At 41.4% G+C, this 20,284-nt stretch overlaps 1 protein-coding gene across 2 annotated transcripts in view; it reads left to right on the forward strand.

Annotated features, from left to right (window-relative positions):
- SYNPR (synaptoporin) overlaps positions 1 to 20,284 on the forward strand; it is a 306,812-nt gene that overhangs the window by 278,251 nt on the left and 8,277 nt on the right. For both annotated transcript variants that reach the window (XM_032867307.1, XM_032867308.1), the window contains one exon: positions 19,999 to 20,190. In XM_032867307.1, the coding sequence (XP_032723198.1) occupies positions 19,999 to 20,190 (192 nt within the window). The remainder of the gene's footprint in view (positions 1 to 19,998; positions 20,191 to 20,284) is intronic.

The following is a 20,284-nucleotide window of genomic DNA, read 5'->3' on the forward strand; positions in this document are numbered from 1 at the left end:
CAACATACTGAACTGGTAGAGTTTGCTACTGCTGTGTATCCAGAATCATTGAGTTGTGTCCCCAGTAAATGGAAATACTGTCCTCCTGGCCAAAAACCCAGGTGTTTTCTGTGATACCTTCTCACCACTTGTAAATCAAATCACTCACTAAGGGCCATCAAACTGATGTCCCTGTTATCTCTTGCTTGAATCCACTGCCACTTCCCTAATCCAGACTGTTGTCATCTCTTACTGAAAGCATTACCATGATCTCCTACCTCTCCCCATATCCTTCCCCCAAATCCAATTTCCCTAGAGCAGTATATGTTGTACATTTGTTATCCCATCCTATAAAGAATCTCTGACCTAAAAAGGTAGAAAATCATGTTGGAGTCTCTTCAAGAAAATTAATTAAAGCCTTCACTTCTCTAGATTGATAAACCCACTAGGCTCTCTCCCATCTCAGAGCCCTTGTGCCTTCTTTTCCCTCTGCCTAGAAGGTTCTCTCCACATATCCACATGGCTGGTTGCCTGATTTTCTTCAGGAACTTCCTCAAAACCTACCTTCTTTTTTTTTTTTTTTTTTTTTTTTTGAAGAGCCACTTTCAGGTTCAACTTTTTCTTTTTTTTTTTTAAGATTTTATTTATTTATTTGACAGAGAGAGAACACAAGCAGGCAGAGAGGCAGGGAGAGAGGGGTGGGGGGAAGCAAGCTCCCTGCTGAGCAGAGAGCCCAATGCGGGGCTCAATCCCAGGACCCTGGGATCATGACCTGAGCCGAAGGCAGAGGCTTAACCCACTGAGCCACCCAGGTGTCCCAAAACCCACCTTCTTAATAAGGTCTTCCTGGCTGCCCTACCTAGAATTTCAGCACCCACTCCCCCATCCTATCAGGTCCTACCCTTCTTTCCTGCATTATTTTTCCGCCATAACGCTTAACCACTGCCCAAACTACTATGTACATCAGTTCTCACCTTGTTCATTATCTGTCTTCTCCATGGAAAAGTACATTCTGCAAGGATTTTTGTCTGCTTTTGTCCACTACTATATCCCTAATGTTTAAAAGGACACTTGACACATGGTGGAACATGAATGATCAAGGTTGTTTACTGATTTTTATTGTTGTTATTGCTTTCAGTGTTTTTTTTTAATTGTCCTGGATCATCTGGTGAATTTTCCTAGTTCTCGCCTGAAGTGCCTAAGTAAATTTAAATTCTTTTTAAGGTCAATTCCTCGTATCTAGTTACAAAAACAAACAAACAATAAACTTGTTATCTGTCATTTTGAGGAAGAACACTGCTTTTTCTCCTTGCTTTTGAATGCCAAGCATGGCAGGGGTGTGAGGTGGGGGTGGAGGACTGTTCCATTTAAAAATTATTAAAAATGAATTATGAATTTTCATTTGAAAGGTCTTCCCATTCGTGCTTATAAATAGCTATTAGATGACTCAGTTGAGGTAGGAGCTCTCTAATGGCTAAGGTGAAATTAGTCCTCACATCCATTTTGTATTTAGAAACAAAGAAGTTGGTGAATATTAGAAAAAGAAGGCTTTCTCTTTCATTGCTCTTTTATGAGCAAAGTTCATCAAAACCTCTTCAGAATAAAACTCACAGTTTCGAGCAAGTCCCACTTGTCTTGCAGAAAATATATATGTATTGACAATATGCAGGTGATTTAGCAAACACAATAGTATCTGTGGGAAGGACTGCATTTCTTTCCCAAATTTGTGGAATTCAGTGCCCTAGGGCAACTCAAAATATGACTCAGAAAAGTACTTTATTAACCGTTCCTTGCTGCTAGCAATAACAGACCCTAAATAAGGCACGACCTGTGGGGAGGGAAATAGCAGTGTGTAGATCTTAGAATAAGGTGGAAAGAAAGAGCCACAAAAACCAGGCACACAATGCAATACAAGGGCCTCAAAGGGAGAAACTCAGCTGAGCAGCTGCTGCTTAGCCTTCAAAATACTGACGCACGCACCTAATACAAATGCCAGCCTTTTAGTCAACACTGAGTCAAAACTGGCTCGATTTAATTATCACTTCACAGTCTCTGGCCCTGAAAAGCCCGTGGGTTGGCATCCAGCACACACAGTCTCACTTCCAGAAAGGCTCCACTTCTGCCATCAGTGATCTGCTTTGGGAATTCATTCTTGACCAATAGGTTTCCTGTGTCCAGTATATCTGGAAATAATAATTTCAACAATTCCTATTTGTTGAGTATTTGCCATACACCTGGCATGCAACGAGTATTTCATATGTTACATCTCATTTAATCTTCACAAAACTTTTGTGAGATAGGGATTATCCCCCATTTTAGAGATGAGGGAACCAAGGTCGAGAAGGTTTGAGGATCTTGGCTAATGTCACACAATGAGTAAGTGTTGAAGAATCCAGAACTGACATCAGAACTGTGGCTCTTAACCCGTGTGCTCAGCTGCCCTTCTAAAGAATGAAAAAAAGGGGAGATGGGGAAATGGTAGAGAAGTGATCTCCAAGGTGTGTGTTTCTACCGCTCTTCTGAGTATGGTCAGAAAGCTATATACTAAAGAGAAAAAAGACTCAGCTGGTCTCTATTCCAAACTGACCCTTCATAAATTGCTTCAAAGGAGCATTAGGTTGAGAACCATTGTTTTGAACCTTTGGGGCCAGGTGGGGGTGGGGGAGTTGTCACTAAAGCAAAACCAAACAAAACAGCCTCATGGCCATTCCAAGCCAACAACACAGCAGAGCGAAGTGTACCAGCTTGTAACATACGATTGTTCAATACATGTATTTAGCAACAACAACAAAGGTAAAAACCAATAACACATGCGTGCACATCTAAGAAAGATGTAGTGAAAAAGAAAAATACATTTCCAACCTGCAGGCAATCTGCTGCCATCGCATCCAAAAGCATCAGCAGAACAGAATATTCTGTCTCAGCTCTCTCGTGGTTCTCACAGTGAGAGCCTCTCCCTGAACTTGAAGTCTATTCCAGTGTTTTTCATACTTGTCTCCTAAACACAAGCCCAGAACCCCACGGGCACTCAAAAGTAAGGACGCTGCTCACTATGGGAGACTGAAAGTTTCATCAAAGATTCCTTCGGTTCTTGGAGATTTTCTCATTACGGAATCCCATCTCCACCTGTGTGTTATTCGACTCTCATATTTCCAACACGTTTTAAAAAGGTAATTGTGATTGCAAGTGTGGATTTCTTTTTGACTTAAGCTCTACACAATCACCTTCACAGGTCCCATAATTTGGCTTTCGCGTTCTCTCAAAATCATCAAAACAAAGTACTTGCAAAAGGTTTATTTCCCAGGTGTTTTCCAGTAGGCTCGATGCCGTTTGCCACCGTGCGTAAACAGAATGGGGGTGGTTCCCAAAATATGGAACTGGGACGTTGCATACTTACCTCCAAAATGGGGTGCCACTTTCTTTGTGCTCTTAAGAAATGCTCTCTATTTGGCTTCATTTTTGTAATAGTGGAAATGATTTCTTTAAAAAGGGAAATCATATTATGAACAGCACTTAATGGAGCGGCTCTGCAAACTGGTACAAGATTATTACATCTTCAGCTCATTTCTGCAAATTGTGTGGAATCAGGGTCCTCTTTGTGACCAAGAATATCTTAGATAGAACCTTCACTTTTATAATAGCCAATTTTTTTTCCCTCTCATCAACAGGATACAGTATGGCATATAATGAGATCTCATTACGACAGATTTTAATACACCACAGGTTAAATGGTGCCCACATAGGCTAAGGTCTCAAGACCAGATTCTAATAATGGGCAGTTTAACTAAGTGCATATTATTGGACTTTTGTCTGATAATGTTAGTCCTGATTCCCTGAAACTCAGCTCCACAGGTTTCATTAAGCAGCCAGTTAAAGAAAGGAAGGAAGGAAGGAAGGAAGAAGGAAGGAAGGAAGGAAAAAGAAAAGAAAGGAAAATAAGAAAGAAAAGAAAAAAACCAGCATATAGGTGTTTCTTCTTTATTTGGAAAAGAGACTTTTACTCTGCTTCTCTCTATTAGAAATAACACTGGACAAGGTGTTGCAGCAATTATAAAAATATATTTTATATTTTTATTTTATATTTTATATAGTTCATATAAATAAATTTTAGATTTTATATTTCACCATTCCAGTGAGGCACAATCTTAACGAAGCATTAATAATTGGGGGCTCAGACTCTGGAGTCAAACGGCATTTGTGTCCTGGTTTTACCACTTGCTATGGGTGACCTTGGACAATCTATTTAACTTCTTTGTGCCTCAGTAGTCTCACTTGTTAATTGATGGTAATAATAGTGCTGACCTTATCACTGAGAATTAAATGAAATTAACACTTAGCACAGTACCTGGTGTAAAGAAATGACTCAATAAACACTAGAAGAGAGAAAAAGGAAAGTTAACTTAAAATTGAATTGGGAAAATGAGACTTACCTCCATGAAACTGAGGCCAAATGGCAGTGTGTGCAAAATGGTGTGAGAAAGCCTGTTGACAGTGGGCCCATGAAGGGCAGCGGAAGCCAGAGCACACTGGGAGGTTTTTATGGAGGAAGGTTCCTCATAGGACCTTGCATCTCACAGTTTGTTTGTGGGCCTGCAGCCCTGGCATCACTTGGAATGCAGACTTAGAAATGTAGACTCTCAGGGCAACTGGGTGACTCAGTCATTTAAGCATCTGACTCTTGGTTTCAGCTCAGGTCATAATCTCAGGGTCGTGGGATCTAGCCCCATGTCGGGCTCCGCATTCAGCATGGGGTCTGCTTAAGATTCTCTCTTTCCCTCTCCCTCTGCCATTCCCCACTAAAATAAGTAAATGAATCTTTAAAAGGAAGAAAGGAAGGAAGAGAGAGAGAAAGAAAGAAAGGAAGGGAGGGAGGAAGAAAGGAAGGAAGGAAGAAAGAAAGAAGAAAAAAGAAAATGCAAACTCTCAGACCCACTCAAGACCTACTGAGTTAGAATCTGCACAACATCCCAGGAGTTTTATGAGATAGGAAGTCGAGAAGCTCTGCCCTAGAACACATCTCACCCCTCAGAGCTTTGGGGCCTGTCATTATCTCTTATCACACACATCAGTCTTCATAAAAGAATAACACTGGGGAGAGGGAGACTCTACTCCCAAACGCTTCCACTGTAAAAAACTGTGAATGTTAAATTATAACAGTTACATGTTGGAAATAGGATAGAACTGACAAAAATAAGTGGAATCAGTTAAATAAAGCATGAAACATAAGTTATGATTCAATTAATATTTATGCCTCGACAGAGTAAAAATCACAAATATTTATTTCATCCAGACTGAAAATGAAAACCAAGAAAACATGTGATGATTCTCTCTGGGAGGATTCGGGCAGAAGTCCCTGGTACCTTCAGGCTTCCAAAAACATGTATTCCCCTAGAATGCAAACATTTCACTTCCGTGGCCTCCCCGCCCATTGTCCTCAAGCACACACTAATCACGCAGCATTTCAGTGACTTACCCTGTGTACACATCTCACATCGCAAACAGACAGACACTCATACACCCAGACTCGTCCACACTTTGACACTTTTTCGTAGCTTCCTCCTTTCTGTCCTTAGGCACCTGCTCGAATCTTGCCTGCCAGAGACACAGCATCTTTAACCTAGAATAAATCTGTGGGAAATGGGATAAGAACAGAAGGGGAGAGTCCAGTGGTGAAAATGGTAATATCTATCACTTATCAGGTGCTTTGTTATGCAAGATATTGTCCCACAGATTATCCTCTTGTGTTTTCATTCCTGCAACAGCTCTGTCAAACAGGCTGTTCATTCTCTACTTTTCAGTTGAGGAAATAAAGGCCTATAAGTACTTGAGGTCAAGTAAACTACCAAAAGCTACACAGGTAAGGAGCGCCTGGGTGGCTCAGTCAGTTAGGCTTTCATCTCTTGATTTGGGCGCAGGTCATGATCTCAGGTTCATAAGATTGAGACTTGCAAGGGGCTTTGCCCTGTGCAGGGAGCCTGCTTAAGATTCTTTCTCTCCCCCTGCCCCTCCCTGCCCTTAAAAAAAATGCAGCTAAGAAGCAGCTTAACTGAGACTCGAACCCAGTTCTATCTTCTCTCCACCTGACAGAGTAAAGCCAAGGCCTGTGTATCCAACAGCCATCTTTTTGAGTAATGGCTTCTGCTTTGTAATTCAAATGTAATATTTTCCCTCACTTTCACTTGGTATGATGAGTGGCAAAGAGGCAAAGGAATTTTCCAAAGTCAGAGTAAATTTAAGCTGTGGATGGGGAAGTGCAGGATAATTTCCTTCTTGGTATTTTAGAAGTTCTTCATTTTAACCATCTGTTGCAGGCTGACAGATGGGTTGATATATGACAGAATAATGGGCCTTCAATTCTAGAAAGGCATAAGGAATGCTTGAAAAAATAGCAGCTCTTTTCATGAACCTAGCTGTACTAATGCTTGCTCACTTGCAAAAAAAAAAAAAAAAAAGTTGGTGGGAGGGAAGTGTGAAATATAATCATAATCATTCCCCTAAACAGAAAGTTACTCACAATTGCCAAAGGTCAAATCCAGTAAGATATGCCTAGTCTAAAATTATGCTAACGTTTCCAAATCCAGTCATTTAAAAGGGCATACTGAGGGGGGTAAGGGATAATACATAAGTTACACACACACACACACACCCCAAAAACCCTTCTTCCATCCCTGTCTTCCAGCCATTTAATTTATTTTTTATAGGTGGCCAGTGTCATGAATTTCTTATATCTTTGAGACCATTTAGGAAGCACACAGATTTTTGAAATCCAGGTGAGTTCCCAAGGGATGATGTCAGATGTGAGCTCTCTGTCCTTTCTTCTGCCATGCGGTGGGTATATCTGAGAAGTCATACAGATGTAGACATTTGGCTAGGCACCAGGGACCCAGGTGATTAAGACTGTCCCTTCCCCAAGGAGCTGACAATCTGGTGAATGAAACCATGGGACAAGAATTTAAATAGCCCACGCTGTGGACTCTCTGAGAATGGAACAATGATCCGGACATTCACTGACACTAGCAGTGGCTCATTCTCCAGGCGAAGTCCTTCAGGTGGCCTTTCCAGTCTTCGCACGATGATTCCAGCTCGTTTCCGGTCATGTGCTGCAACCAGATGAAATATTGACACACGCACCCCTGGTTCTTGCCCGACCTCCTTGGTGGTGCCAGACAGGTTTCAGGCTCTACCCGCAAAGAAACACTGGGTCAAACTTTAGATTGCGTTAGCAGTATTTTTGCCCTATGCCTTGAACTGCAGCAGAGTGAATATTTTGAAAAGGACATTAGTATACGGATTGAAAAAAAGAAGTCATCACAGCTGAACCCATGGTCCAGTGTCATCGACCAGGACAACAGCCCATGTCACTTGAACATCATATCATCTTCACCACCATCATCATCCCAACCATTAATGCAACACGTAAAATATTCCAGTCTCTGTGATTCACATTTTAGTTTAATTTGAAACCTCACCACAAGCCTGTCAGGTAGGCTTACATGTTACAGACGTGAACACTGAATCCCAGAGAATTTTTAAATCCCAGAGCAAGTCTGTACTGCATTATTTCCAGCCATGCAGAGCAACTCTTCTGTGTCTTATCTGGGAGATAGCAGGAGTACAGAATAGTAAGTTAATAATAGGATTATGTTTTCAAAGGAATATTTGACAGCCTGGATTTATCTCGACAGTTCCTTCCCACTCTAATATTATGTAATGCTGAAGGAGGAAGATGTGCTTTCTTTCCATTTTCAGGGAGGATGATGGCAAGAGAACACAGAGCAGAGACCTGAGAGGGGCTGACTTGGTTCAGAAGGTGGCACCTGAAAGGTCTGCCAGCATTTTCTGAGTCGAAATTTCTCCGAGTAGCTCACTTGACATGATTTCCTATAAAATGCAGCCGTTTTTAAATATAGGTTGGAGGGGAACCTAAAAATATTTAGACAAAAGAAGAAATTACTTTGGAATATCTGATGTTTTTACTATCCATGCCTCTACTGCTTGCCACTGTATGGAGAGAAAAAGGTAGTTGTGCGTTATCTGTTTTTTTTTTAAAAAGTGTGGTGTGTGTGTGTGTGGGGTGTGTATATGTATATATGTATATACTTTTTTATATATATACCTATATATATATATACGTATATACATACAAACACACACACCCCACACACACACACATATATGTATATATGAAACTCCCAAGTTTTATATATAAAAAACTGATGGAGTAGGGGTTTTTTTAAGTTTACTTATTTATTCAAAATAATCTCTACACCCAATGTGGGGCTCAAACTCACAACCCCAAGATCAAAAGTCGAGTGCTCTTCCAACAGAGCCAGCCAGGCTTGTGGTGGAGTAGGTTTGATCACGTAGGGAGAAAACATTCTAGCCCCAGTAACATGGGAGAGATGAAGTTCAGTTCTGGCTGCCTTTGACTTGCAGCCTCCCCCCATGTCTCCTATATGCCACACTTCCTCCAGATGTTTCATCTATACACTGCCTGACATCTGGCATTTTCCAGATATGTTTACAATGCCCAGATGCTTTATGTCAAGTCAACAAAGCTGGTGGTTAATTGACTAAATCTTAGCGTTTTTATCTAGCTGATTCAATGACAGCCCCCAAAATATACTGGAAGTGCTAAAAAAACACATAAAAATAAAAAGAAATATCAGTAAGATGATCAGTAAGTGTCTTCAGATTTCCGGATTCATCCTTGACTCACAATACAAATGTGATTTTTCTTTTCCATGAGTTATTTTTAGATGTGCAAATCAGTTTCAACAGTTGACTCCCCTCTGGTCTAGGACTTGAGCATCTTGTTCCTTTCCTTACTGGTAGATGTGTCAAAACCAATAACCAACCATTTGGAAAGAGTGCTGTTTTTCTGTATAAGCTAGAAACTCACCTGGAAACAGTTAACAGCCTTAGCTGGTTGCCTAAGCTTATGAACTTCAAAGAGCGTGCGGGTCCAGAAAGGCAGGAATCCTCTTCTGCCACCATTTAGATAGCTAAAGACATCCCCTGCAGACCTCTTCACCTCTTTGGTGATTGGCTTTCCAAGAGGGAGAGGATTGCCGGTGAGCAAGGGCAGAGAACCAACAGCCTCAGCAGACATTTGAGCCACCAATGTTCTCACTAACCGAGCACTATTTCCCTCCTTTTAAACCTTTCTTTGCTAGCAGAACGGCCCAGTGAATCTTCCTGGTTCTAACCAGTGTCAACGTGTATTCTTCTTGGGCATAGTATAAGCAGGTAGTGGAGAGAAGCCCCAAGTTCCCTCTAGACATCAATTCATAGACCTTCTAGATAATCATTTTGCGATGTATTTATTACGCCGCCTGTGCTAAGAACCACCCAAGGGACAAACCTAAAAGGATTCTAGATGCAACCAGATCTGTGCAGCTTTCCCTGTCCCCCAAGACTGGCTAGTGTCACCATTGTTTTGCTTGTTTTCAAAACACCAGGTCCTTTTCCTGCAAAGCCATTATCATCATCTGCAATTACTTATTCTTTGATTATTTGAGTAAGGTCTCCCCTCCAACAGACTGAATACTAGGGTCGTGTCTGTTTTTATTAATTACTGTATTCCAAAGACCTGGCACCTCGTCGGTTCTTACTGGAGATTTGTTGAATAAATCACATCTGATTTATCTGACCATCAAAACCCACTGAATACTTTTCGATGCTGTTACAGATCCAATTGTATACAGAATTTTCCTCTCTCTCTCTCTCTCTCTCTCCTCTCTCTCTCTGTTTGTGTGTGAAAATTCATTGAGGGCTTACTATGTGTCAGGCACTGAGCTGAGTATTCTATTGAATTAGCTCATGCATCCATGGCAAAAAACCCTGTGAAAACGTATGTCATTATTGCCCCTTTTTACAGACTGGAAAACTGAGGCTTCATTGAGTCCCTGCGCTAGTTAGTAACAGTTGAGATTTGAACCCAATGCTGACGGATTCCAAAGACAATAGAATTAACTATTATGTGATGCTTTGTATTCTAAAAACCTATATGTAGTGAGACCTACCTCACAAGTTCCTAGTGAAGATTAAATGAAATAATGCACATGAAGGCCTTAGCACAGTGCGTGGCTCAAAGTGAGCGCCAAATCAGTAGCAACTATTGCAAGCAATACTGCTACTATTACTACTAATTTATCTTGAACAGTTACTAATCTTCCGATATTACTATGAACTTGTTTTGAAAGGTGCTATTTGCAGTGAAAAGTTTAGGCAGGGTCAATCAGAAATCAAATCATTTTTAAGGGGTGTCTTTAATATTGATTTACAACAACATTGCAGTGAGCTAGTGAAGACTGTGTTCATTCTGAGGTTGTCAAACAGCCAAGAACACCTCCCTCTTGCACAAAGATTATGAAATCAATTGTCTGTGACTAAGCTAAAAGGAGAGATGCAGAGGATCTTTTAAAAAGTCTTCTTAAGAGAAGTGAAAAACAAGAAACAGGAGGCCCCAGTTTCATTGCTGAGCAACCACTGATCAACTGATAAAGTTCTCTGAAGAATAAACTAAAAAAGAAAAATGCTGTTTGTCAATCACAATCAAAAATGCTGTTTGTCAATCACAATCAAATTTAACTTAAGAGGGAAAGAAATGAAGTCCCACACTGACTCTCAAGCAGACTCTTTGCACATGAAACAGTATGACTGATTACTACGCAGCCCTTTCAGCCGAAGATCAGCCTCCACTACCTCTCTCCTTTTGCAAAATTTCGATTAGTTGATGGTGTGACAGTAGTTCATTTTACAGTAATAACATAAAACGATCCAGGGATGCCTCGGTGGCTCAGTCATTAAGCGTCTGCCTTTGGCTCAGGTCATGATTCCAGAGTCCTGGGATCAAGCCCCACATTGGGCTCCCTCCTCAGCAGGAAGCCTGAGTCTCCCTCTCCCAGTCCCCCTGCTTGTGTTCCTGCTTTCACTCTCTCTCCATCAAATAAATAAATAAAATCTATTTTTTAAAAATCCAGATGGTGCAGAGAAAGGAAAGATGCAAACTACTTGAGGACTGTTACCCTCCTGTCCCTACTCCATCTTTTGAACAATACCTATCCTATAGTGGGAAGATCATAAATATTGGGCTGTGATTAGTGATTAGGGAAAGGAACTGATAAAACAATGGACAAATGAAGAAATGAATGGGATTTGGAGTCCAATCGATCTGAATTTGGTATCCAGTTCCTCTACTTACTTCTCTAAGCACTCCCTTCATCTGTGAAAGAAAGAAACAAAACAAAACAACTAACATCTACTTCATAGGGCTATGGTAAGGCTGAACTGAGGTGAAGTATGGAAAGCATTTTAACCTCGTGCCTGATACATGTTGGGCCCTCTTTAAAGTTCCTTTGGAATATAATGAGGTTCACACTTCAGCAAGGCGCACAGACTTTTGAGCTCAGTGAACCTTGTTTGCAAACAAAGCTCAGCAACTTAATGACTCTGAGAACTCAGCAGCTCACTTCACCTTTCTGAACCTTGATTTTCTCATCTGTAAAGTGGGGTCAATCATAGCCTTCTCAGAGCGCTATTAGGAGAATTAAAGGAATAATGTATGGGACCCACCATGTCTGATACATAGTAACTGCTCCATAAATGCCAGCCATAAGTATTAATATGGCCACTCAATTTTTATTATGATCCAATAAAGTCATGGGACTCTAAAAGCAATAGAGTCCTTTAATAATAGATTAAAACCCAGATTCTGGAGCCAAACTCTTTGGCTCCGATCTTTCAAGCTGGAGTTAAGTAATTTTATTCCATCTGGAAAATGGAACTGTATATTTCTTCCCATTTCACCAGCCATTGTTCTGCACATCTCCTGAGCATAGAGAGGTCAAGTAAGATTTTCCCCTACATCTAGGCTGAAATGCAGTCCCCACTGTCCCCGTAGGCCATCTCCTCCTGTGGGCTGCCAGTAGGGAAGGCCCAAGACTCTTTGGTCACACTGGTCTGCCTTCAGACCTCTACCATTCCACTGGGGCCTCTCATTGGGCCACTGTTATCAACTCATATATGAGGTCCTACAGGCCAGGAGGGACATGAGGGACATGCTGGCCTTGTGAAGGCTCAGCTGACGGATGGCTACTAGGGTCATCTCGGACTCGAGTGCCAAGAGAAGAGGTGACATCAGTGACCCAAAACAGGAGAAGCATCACTCTCACTGCGAATGGAAATGTACTTCCATTTGTTAACTTTGGTTGAAGCTGTGCCGTGTAATACGGTAGCAATAGCAATGTGGCTATCAGACAGTTGAAATTTGGCTGATACAAATGAGAATGTGCTTTAGGTATAAAATACACACCAGGGGCGCCACACCAGTGGGTTAAAGCCTCTGCCTTCGGCTCAGGTCATGATCTCAGGGTCCCAGGATTGAGCCCCGTGTCAGGCTCTCTGCTCAGCAGGGAGCCTGCTTCCCTCTCTCTCTCTCTCTCTGCCTGCCTCTCTCCCTACTTGTGATCTCTTTCAAATAAATAAATAAAATCTTTAAAAATAAATAAATAAAACAAAATACACACCAGACTTCAAAGACTTCATACAAAAAAGGGAAAATGTCTTACCAAAAATCTTATATGTTCGATTTCATTATATAAATACATATATTGTCTTCATGTAATTAACTGCACCAGTTTCTTTTTGCCTTTTTTTTTAATGGGACTATTAAGAAACTTGAAATTACATACGTGATTCACATCTCTGGCTCACCTTCTGTTGGACAGTATTGACCTAGTCTCAGTGTTCCCTTCCCAGGATGGGGCCTTGTAGACTTTCCCAACTTCAGCCATCCTGAAACTATAAAGTATTGATATTACAAATTATTACTGTCCCCTCAGCTATAAATTATTTGCTATTGTTCTTTAAATTATTTTCTTAAACCTAAATATAATGTAATTTTGAAGAAAACCCTGTACCACTAATGGATACAGAAACCCAGCATTATTTGTCATAATTAGGAGATAGAAACATATCAGTGGGAAGTAGAAAGTACTGGATTCCCACCAGACACCATTGCTTGTATGAAGGCTCTGAGCCTGGGACCAATTTTCTTTGATAAACAGGTGTTAAATATTTGTTAAATAGATGTTCGCGACAGATTGGCACCCAGCTGAGACTTTCTTCTTTACTCCTCAGATTGAAAGAGAATTGTGAAGAAAAATGCTTTTCTCAGCGTTAGAGAGCCCATAGTTATTTATTGCTATGTCTGTGTTCCCACAATAATGGGTAACTCGAACCTGAGAAAGTGTGGGCATAAGGGAAAAGTCATTCACAAAACAAGGAGCTGATGCCCGGCATTCAAATCTCAGTTACTTATGGGGACTGGGACACATCCCTTAACTTCACTGAATCTGTAAAATGGGTAAAATTATCTTCAGCCGCTTGCAATTATTGTGAACATTAAATGATCTTCTGCTACTCCGTGTTAACAACTGAGGACGTTCTCCAGAAGTCAGTGGTCACTAGTATTCATCCTTCAAATGAAATAAACCTGTGAGCGGACAAGATTCTCTCTTCCAACACAGGTCCCAAGCTCTGTCCTGAGCTGAGCTTCTAGCTTGCTATTTGATGCTGTGTTTCCTGGTTCACAGCTTCATTCCAGGATTCCTGAAAGCTGACTTACCAAAGCAAATCCAGTTACACTGAGGGTGACAGTAACTCATTGGGCTGCCCCGTTTCTGGCAGAGGCTCTCACCACAGTGTCAGCCACACAATAAACAGCAAAGACATCGAGGAGGCAAAAGAGATAATAATATCATGGGAGTTGAAATAACGAGAATATTTGCAAATAGATAGAAATAGGAAAATTGACCATTTTACCAATATCCAGTGCACAGCTCTCTGGGGAGGTAGTTTTACCTGCTTCTAAAAGAGTAAGTTTGCCATCACCAAAGATGATTCCCTTTTATGCCCCAGAGTGGTCCAGGACAAACATCTCTAATATATTAAATTACATTCTACTATGAAAATGAGCTTGCTAACAGCAAATTAGGAGAAGTGGGGGCAACAAAACACATCCAGCAAATGAACTGGAAACAGAGCACCCAGCCAGCGTAAAGCCAGGCTGCTCCCTCTGCCTGAGGAGGTGGTTTTTTTGGATCCCTGAACACATCCTTCAAACATACTGCAGAAACACAGCCAGGTAGCGAGGCAGCAGTCTCTCTCCAGTGTTGGTGTTCGTTAGGTATAGAGTGAGACCACTAGCCCAGAGTATACTTTATAAACCACTTAATGAACCAGAAACAAATCCACTTATCTCTCTTGGCCCCATTTTTTGTTTTTGTTTTGTTTTGTTTTTAAAGATTTTATTTATTTATTTGTCAGAGAGAGAGAGAGAGAAAGCGAGTGCACAAGCAGGCAGAGTGGCAGGCAGAGGCAGAGAGAGAAGCAGGCTCCCTGCCAAGCAAGGAGCCCAATGTGGGACTTGATCCCAGGACCCTAGGATCATGACCCGAGCCAAAGGCAGCAGCTTAACCCACTGAGCCACCCAGGCGTCCCTTGTTTTTGTTTTTGTTTTTTGTTTGTTTTGTTTTGTTTTAATCTGTTATATGGAACTAATAACTTCCTATGACTACTTTTTGGGGTTTTACGGGGACCACAGAGATCCCAAGTGTGAGAGGTTTTTTTGAAGCATGAAGGCACTCGAATGCAGCCTCCCTTCTCTATGGGAATAAAGACCACAAGCAAAGCCTGCAGAAGGTACCTTCAGAGGTTTAATGGAGGCACATGGTAACCTAGCTGCAAATGTTACAGATTTACCACCTGAGTTTCTTCCCTGCCCAGTCTTCCTGTTAGACAGACACAGAGCAGCAGCATTCGCAAACACTGGGTCCTTGTCTGCATCATCAGAAGAAAATCCCCTCTCAAGTGGGAGGCATTTACCTCTCCTGATTCAGCAGATGGTGCAGGTGGACCCTGAACATGGTGTTAAGTAACATGACTGAGGGAGTTATCCCACCTTCTGTTTAACTTCAGGTCTTCTGGTTAGGTCGTGCTAGTATCTCCTTAATATCCCTCTAACACTTGCTCATCTCCCTTTTAACAAAGATCCCAGGCTCTACAGCCTTGTGCAAACATCCCCTGGTAGAATTTAAGGCATTTTGTTTTCACTGTGGAGCACTTATGTTTGCAATTGCCTTCTACCCATGGCAGGTTGGTTTGACATTATAGAACACATATTATTTCCTTCTGAGATGACCTCACTTATGTAAAAAGGGTAATTTGCTTTAAGTGAAAGGTGAAGCAGTAACACGAGAGTATGTGCATAAAATCGAAATTGTTTAGGTGGTACCAAAATGACTAAAATTTAGAGAGCGCCAGCTAAGCTAATTATCTACAAAAACACACCAAAGAGCATCTTTTCCCCCTGGCTCATGATACACTGCGGTAATCAAGCCAGGCATTAATTATACGGAACGTATTCGCCTGCCTCTGCTTCATTTTTCTCGTAAGAAAAGCAGGGCTAACGTCAAGTACGTGTGTCATAAGGTTAATGATGTCTGTAAGTGCTGAGCAGAGTGCCTGGAGAATAGGAAGTGCTCGGTGAACGCAGGTCACGGCAGCTGTGGTTGAGGCTCTGGAGACAATTTCTAATTCAGAACAGCTTCTGTTGGACGCCCTGCCCCTCCCCTTCATGCTCTGTGCCAGGACCTGAGAGCATGGATCACGGCAGGGGCCCACTGGGCTCCAGCAGGGTTTGGCTAATGGGAGCCTCAGCAGGAGATCGGAAGAGAGGAGCATAGGGTCAAGGATTTGCTCCCATGTGGCGCTCCCGGCAAGCAAGTTCTAACTCAGGCGCCATGCTGAAGCCAAAAATTTAAAAAGTTCAGGCTAATATCTTCTTTATCTAGAACTTTTTACAAAATCTCATCTTCACACTTTGCTTAGTTGTGGAACACCTGGCACTTGAGACTACTTTCTGAAACCCTTTGCTGTGAAACTCTCAATTCTAATGACATTTATGATTTGGTCTGATTATATAAATCCTGATGCTGTTGTGAGGACAAACAGAGCCATCTGAAATTCTGTCAATCAATGTCTTGATTACATTGCCACATTATTTTTATTTGATCTAATTTAAAGTAGGGTATGTTTAAATATACACAAGCTTAGGGGCCCCTGGATGGCACACACAGTTAAGCATCTGATTCCTATTCCGGTTGGGGTCCTGATCTCAGGGTCATGAGATTGGAGCGCCATATCGGGCTCAGTGCAGTGTCTGCTTGAGAGTCTCTCTCCCTCTCCCTCTGTCCCTCCCACTCATGCTCTCTCACTCTCTCTCTAAAATACATACATAAATATTTTTTTAAAAAATGTATAAGCTTACATAAAACAAAATAGAAGTCATCTCTAATCCTATGAGCACCACTTGGTAAACTCTTACACAGTGTTACATACATAAATGTAAATGTCTTGTCAAATTGGGACTATTTTGTATATTTCTTCCTTCCTTCATTCTTTTAGTAAGTGTTGATGGCAACTCTTGGGCCAAGATGCAGCAACGAGCAAAGTAGACCATTCTTGCCCTCATGGAGCTGATATCTTCCTGGGAGAAGCAGGCAAACGAAAAAAAGTATATTTTCACCGCTCACAACCATCTTATGAGACAGACACTGTTATTGTCCCATTTTACAGTGAACTAATCTGCAGCATCAAGTCATCCTAGCAAAGTGCCTGAGAACACCATTAATGACTAGCAGGGTCAGGATTCAGCCCCAGGTCTATCTGACGACAGACTCTGAGCCGTTAGCTAGTACAGAAGATACTGTAATGCGATATATTGATGTCTCTTTGTAAAGTGGTCCTAGGGGTAAAATTTTGGGTACACTCCCAAGTACAACCCATTTTTTCACTCTCAAGGATACAGATCCTTGACTTCAATCATGAAGTTTGTGGAAAATGACTCGTTACTATTTGTCATACCTAAATTAAGCAGGACTTCAAGTCCAACTTTTAAACTTTTTAGTGTACTTGTTTTAAGTAAGAAGATCAATATTCCTTCAAGTGAACATGAGGGAAAGTAGAGACCAGTCAAGCTCACAGGTGCCCGAAGCAGCTGGCCAGGCTTACATTCCTGGCTCCATTACTTACTAACTCCTTACTCTGAGCAACTTTACTGAATCCCTTAATGCCTCAGTTTCCCCAACTGTTAAATAGGGACTGGATTAGCATCTGTTTCACAGTGCTGTTGTCAGGAGTAAATGAGTTAATTCATGTAAACTTGGGATAATACTTCACACATAAGAAGTGCTCCATAGGGGCGCCTGGGTGGCTCACTGGGTTGAGCCTCTGCCTTCGGCTCGGGTCATGGTCCCAGAGTCCTGGGATCGAGCCCTGCATCGGGCTCTGTGCTCAGTGGGGAGCCTGCTTCCCTTCCTCTCTCTCTGCCTGCCTTTCTGCCTACTTGTGATCTCTCTCTGTCAAATAAATAAATAAAATCTTAAAAAAAAAAGGAAGTGCCCCATAAATGTTAGCTATTCTTACTATTATCAACAAGTCTAAAAGTTTTTATATTATTTTCTCCAATTTCCAATGGAGACGTCTTCACATGACTGTGTTCTTGTTTCCCCTCCCTACCACCATTCTCTCAAGTCTATTTTTTTTAAAGATTTTATTTATTTATTTGACAGAGATCGCAAGTAGGCAGAGAGGCAGGCAGAGAGAGAGGAGGAAGCGGGCTCCCTGCTGAGCAGAGAGCCCAATGCGGGGCTCGATCCCAGGACCCTGGGACCATGACCTAAGCCGAAGGCAGAGGCTTTAACCCACTGAGCCACCCAGGCGCCCCTCTCAAGTCTATTTTTAATTATGATGAGCATAGATAATGACAGCTACTCTCTCATAACTGGGAATGATCGGGTGTCTATAGCCCCTAACAAATATGTAACAGCAAGAGAAGAGTTTGTATTTTGCCTTTTCTTAATTCCCTCCTAAGACTGTGCTCAGTACCTGGCACATTCCTCAGAAATGACTGATAATAAGGTACCAGATTGAACATGAACCTAAATTTGTATTTGACAGAGTCGACCTGGCTTATTTATTTGTAACCATTCCTCCAGCTTGTAATTCAGACTCAAAATACTTGAGTCTCTTGATTCCAAATGTTCTTATTGATTGCTGTAGATACTGTATTTGTCTGCCTGTTTCTACCACCATATTCCAGAAACAACTTAAGATAGCTTACACGGATATATGGAACACAAACTGGAATTAATTAAGAAGGAGAGGGGGAAAAGAAGGGTGAGCATATAAAACCAGGCTGGGAATAGAGCTAAAATACCCATACAATAAAAACCCTATGGGTAAGTTCAGGGAAAACCGTGAACTTTCTAGAGCCAACATGAAATGTTCAACCGGCAAGTCACATAATTTGCAGCAGCCCGTGGATGAAAAGGTAGCCATTTCTCAGAGGATTCAGCCACTCTGAGAAGTGGACAGTCTAGAACATTCTCCACAGAAGTCAGACCTAACATATAATCATCCAAAACAGCATCCTTACAGTGTAAGAATTCCCGCGGTGTCGATCCTGGAATCTTGATGAAAAGTCATGTCGTGAGGTAAAACTAACCAGAACAAGTCAGATGTGCCATGCCTTTGTGTAGGAAAGAGACACAGAGCAAGTTTTCTACTTGACAGGCTTTTCATTTAGAATAGAAAAAGAAATTAAAAAAAAAAAAAAAAAAGAGGGAGCGCCTGGGTGGCTCAGTGGGTTAAAGCCTTTGCCTCTGGCTCAGGTCATGATCCCAGGGTCCTGGGATCGAGCCCCGCATCGGGCTCTCTGCTCAGCGGGGAGCCTGCTTCCTACCCTCTCTCTGCCTGCCTCTCTGCCTGCTTGTGATCCCTGTCAAATTAAAAAAAAAATAAAAATATTAAAAAAAAAAGAAAGAAAAAGAAATCTTTCTATTGGTATAGCAAATATACTCTTTTCCTTTCCAGGTCAGTGTTTTTCATATACTAGGTAAGAAGGACACAACATTTTTATTTTAGTCAAGCATAAATACAGTAAATCTGTAAATAATCTATAAATAAATACAGTAAAACTGTCCTATGTTAGAACATGGTCTGCTTCTGACGTGTACAGTGACTCCCATCCCCCACCCTCTCTGAGTCATGATGGAGGATATGAGAAGTAGCCCAGAAGCTCAGAATGTTTCTTTAAAATATTCATCCTCTTACATTGTAGAGTTGTTGTTTCATGTGAAAAAAGAAGCTTCTTTCCTCTGTAACCATAGCAGATGCTTTTCTAAGTCAGACAGATCTGGATTTGAATTCTGGCTCTGTCCCTTTCTCTATGTTACGTTATCCCTTTGATTTCCTCATCTTTAAAACTGGTATTAAAAATACTTGGGATACTTGATGTTTGTAAGGATAATTTTATATAAAAATTATATAAAATTATCCTTGCCCATAAAAAAGCACTCAAAACATTATGGCTGATAATACTTCCCACTTAACACAGTCCCAAGCATATACTAGGTGACATATAAGTTTGTTAAATGATAAAAAAAAAAAAATGAATGAGCAAATGAATGAATATCTAGGAGTCTTTAACAATCAGCAAATCTCTCCATTTGCAGTCATCATCACATAGTGGCTAAGGTCATGGGCTTAGGGATTGGCTGGCCAGGTGTGACTGCTGACACCATTACTTATTATCTGTGGGCATCTAGACAAGCCATTCGATCATCCCCTGTCCCAGGTTTGTTACCTGCGACCGGGACGATGATAGGAATTTCCTCACAGGGGTGTTGCAGGAACAATTAGAGGAGAGCTCTAAGTACCTAGCATCATTCCTGGAACACAGTAAGCATTCAATAAATATTCCCATTATTTATTTTATACACATATACATATAATGTCACAGAACTTTCTTTTATTTATTTTTCAACTTCTCCTTGGTTCTAGTGCTCTGGGATCCAGGAATTTTCAAAAGGCAAGCCACATTGTTGCATTAAGTAACCATTTCTTTTCTAAAATTCACACTTCTTTTACTGTTTTCTCTCTTTGTTTCTGTAGGACTTCATCGTCACCGTGGTCTTTTCATTCTTGTGGTTGGTGGGTTCATCAGCTTGGGCGAAAGGACTGTCTGATGTCAAGGTCGCGACGGATCCCAAGGAAGTCTTGTTACTGATGTCAGCTTGCAAACAGCCGTCCAACAAATGTATGGCTGTCCACAGCCCTGTCATGTCCAGCCTCAACACTTCCGTGGTATGTTTCCATCTCTGCTTTACCTCCCAAAACTTTGTTTGCCATTCAAGGGAATAGAAAAATCATCTCAAAAGTCATCTTGGAGATTTCTTCC

This window comes from Lontra canadensis, unplaced genomic scaffold (assembly GCF_010015895.1).
Source record: "Lontra canadensis isolate GAN:19392208 unplaced genomic scaffold, GSC_riverotter_1.0 scaffold34, whole genome shotgun sequence".
NCBI classification, from domain to species: Eukaryota; Metazoa; Chordata; class Mammalia; order Carnivora; family Mustelidae; genus Lontra; species Lontra canadensis.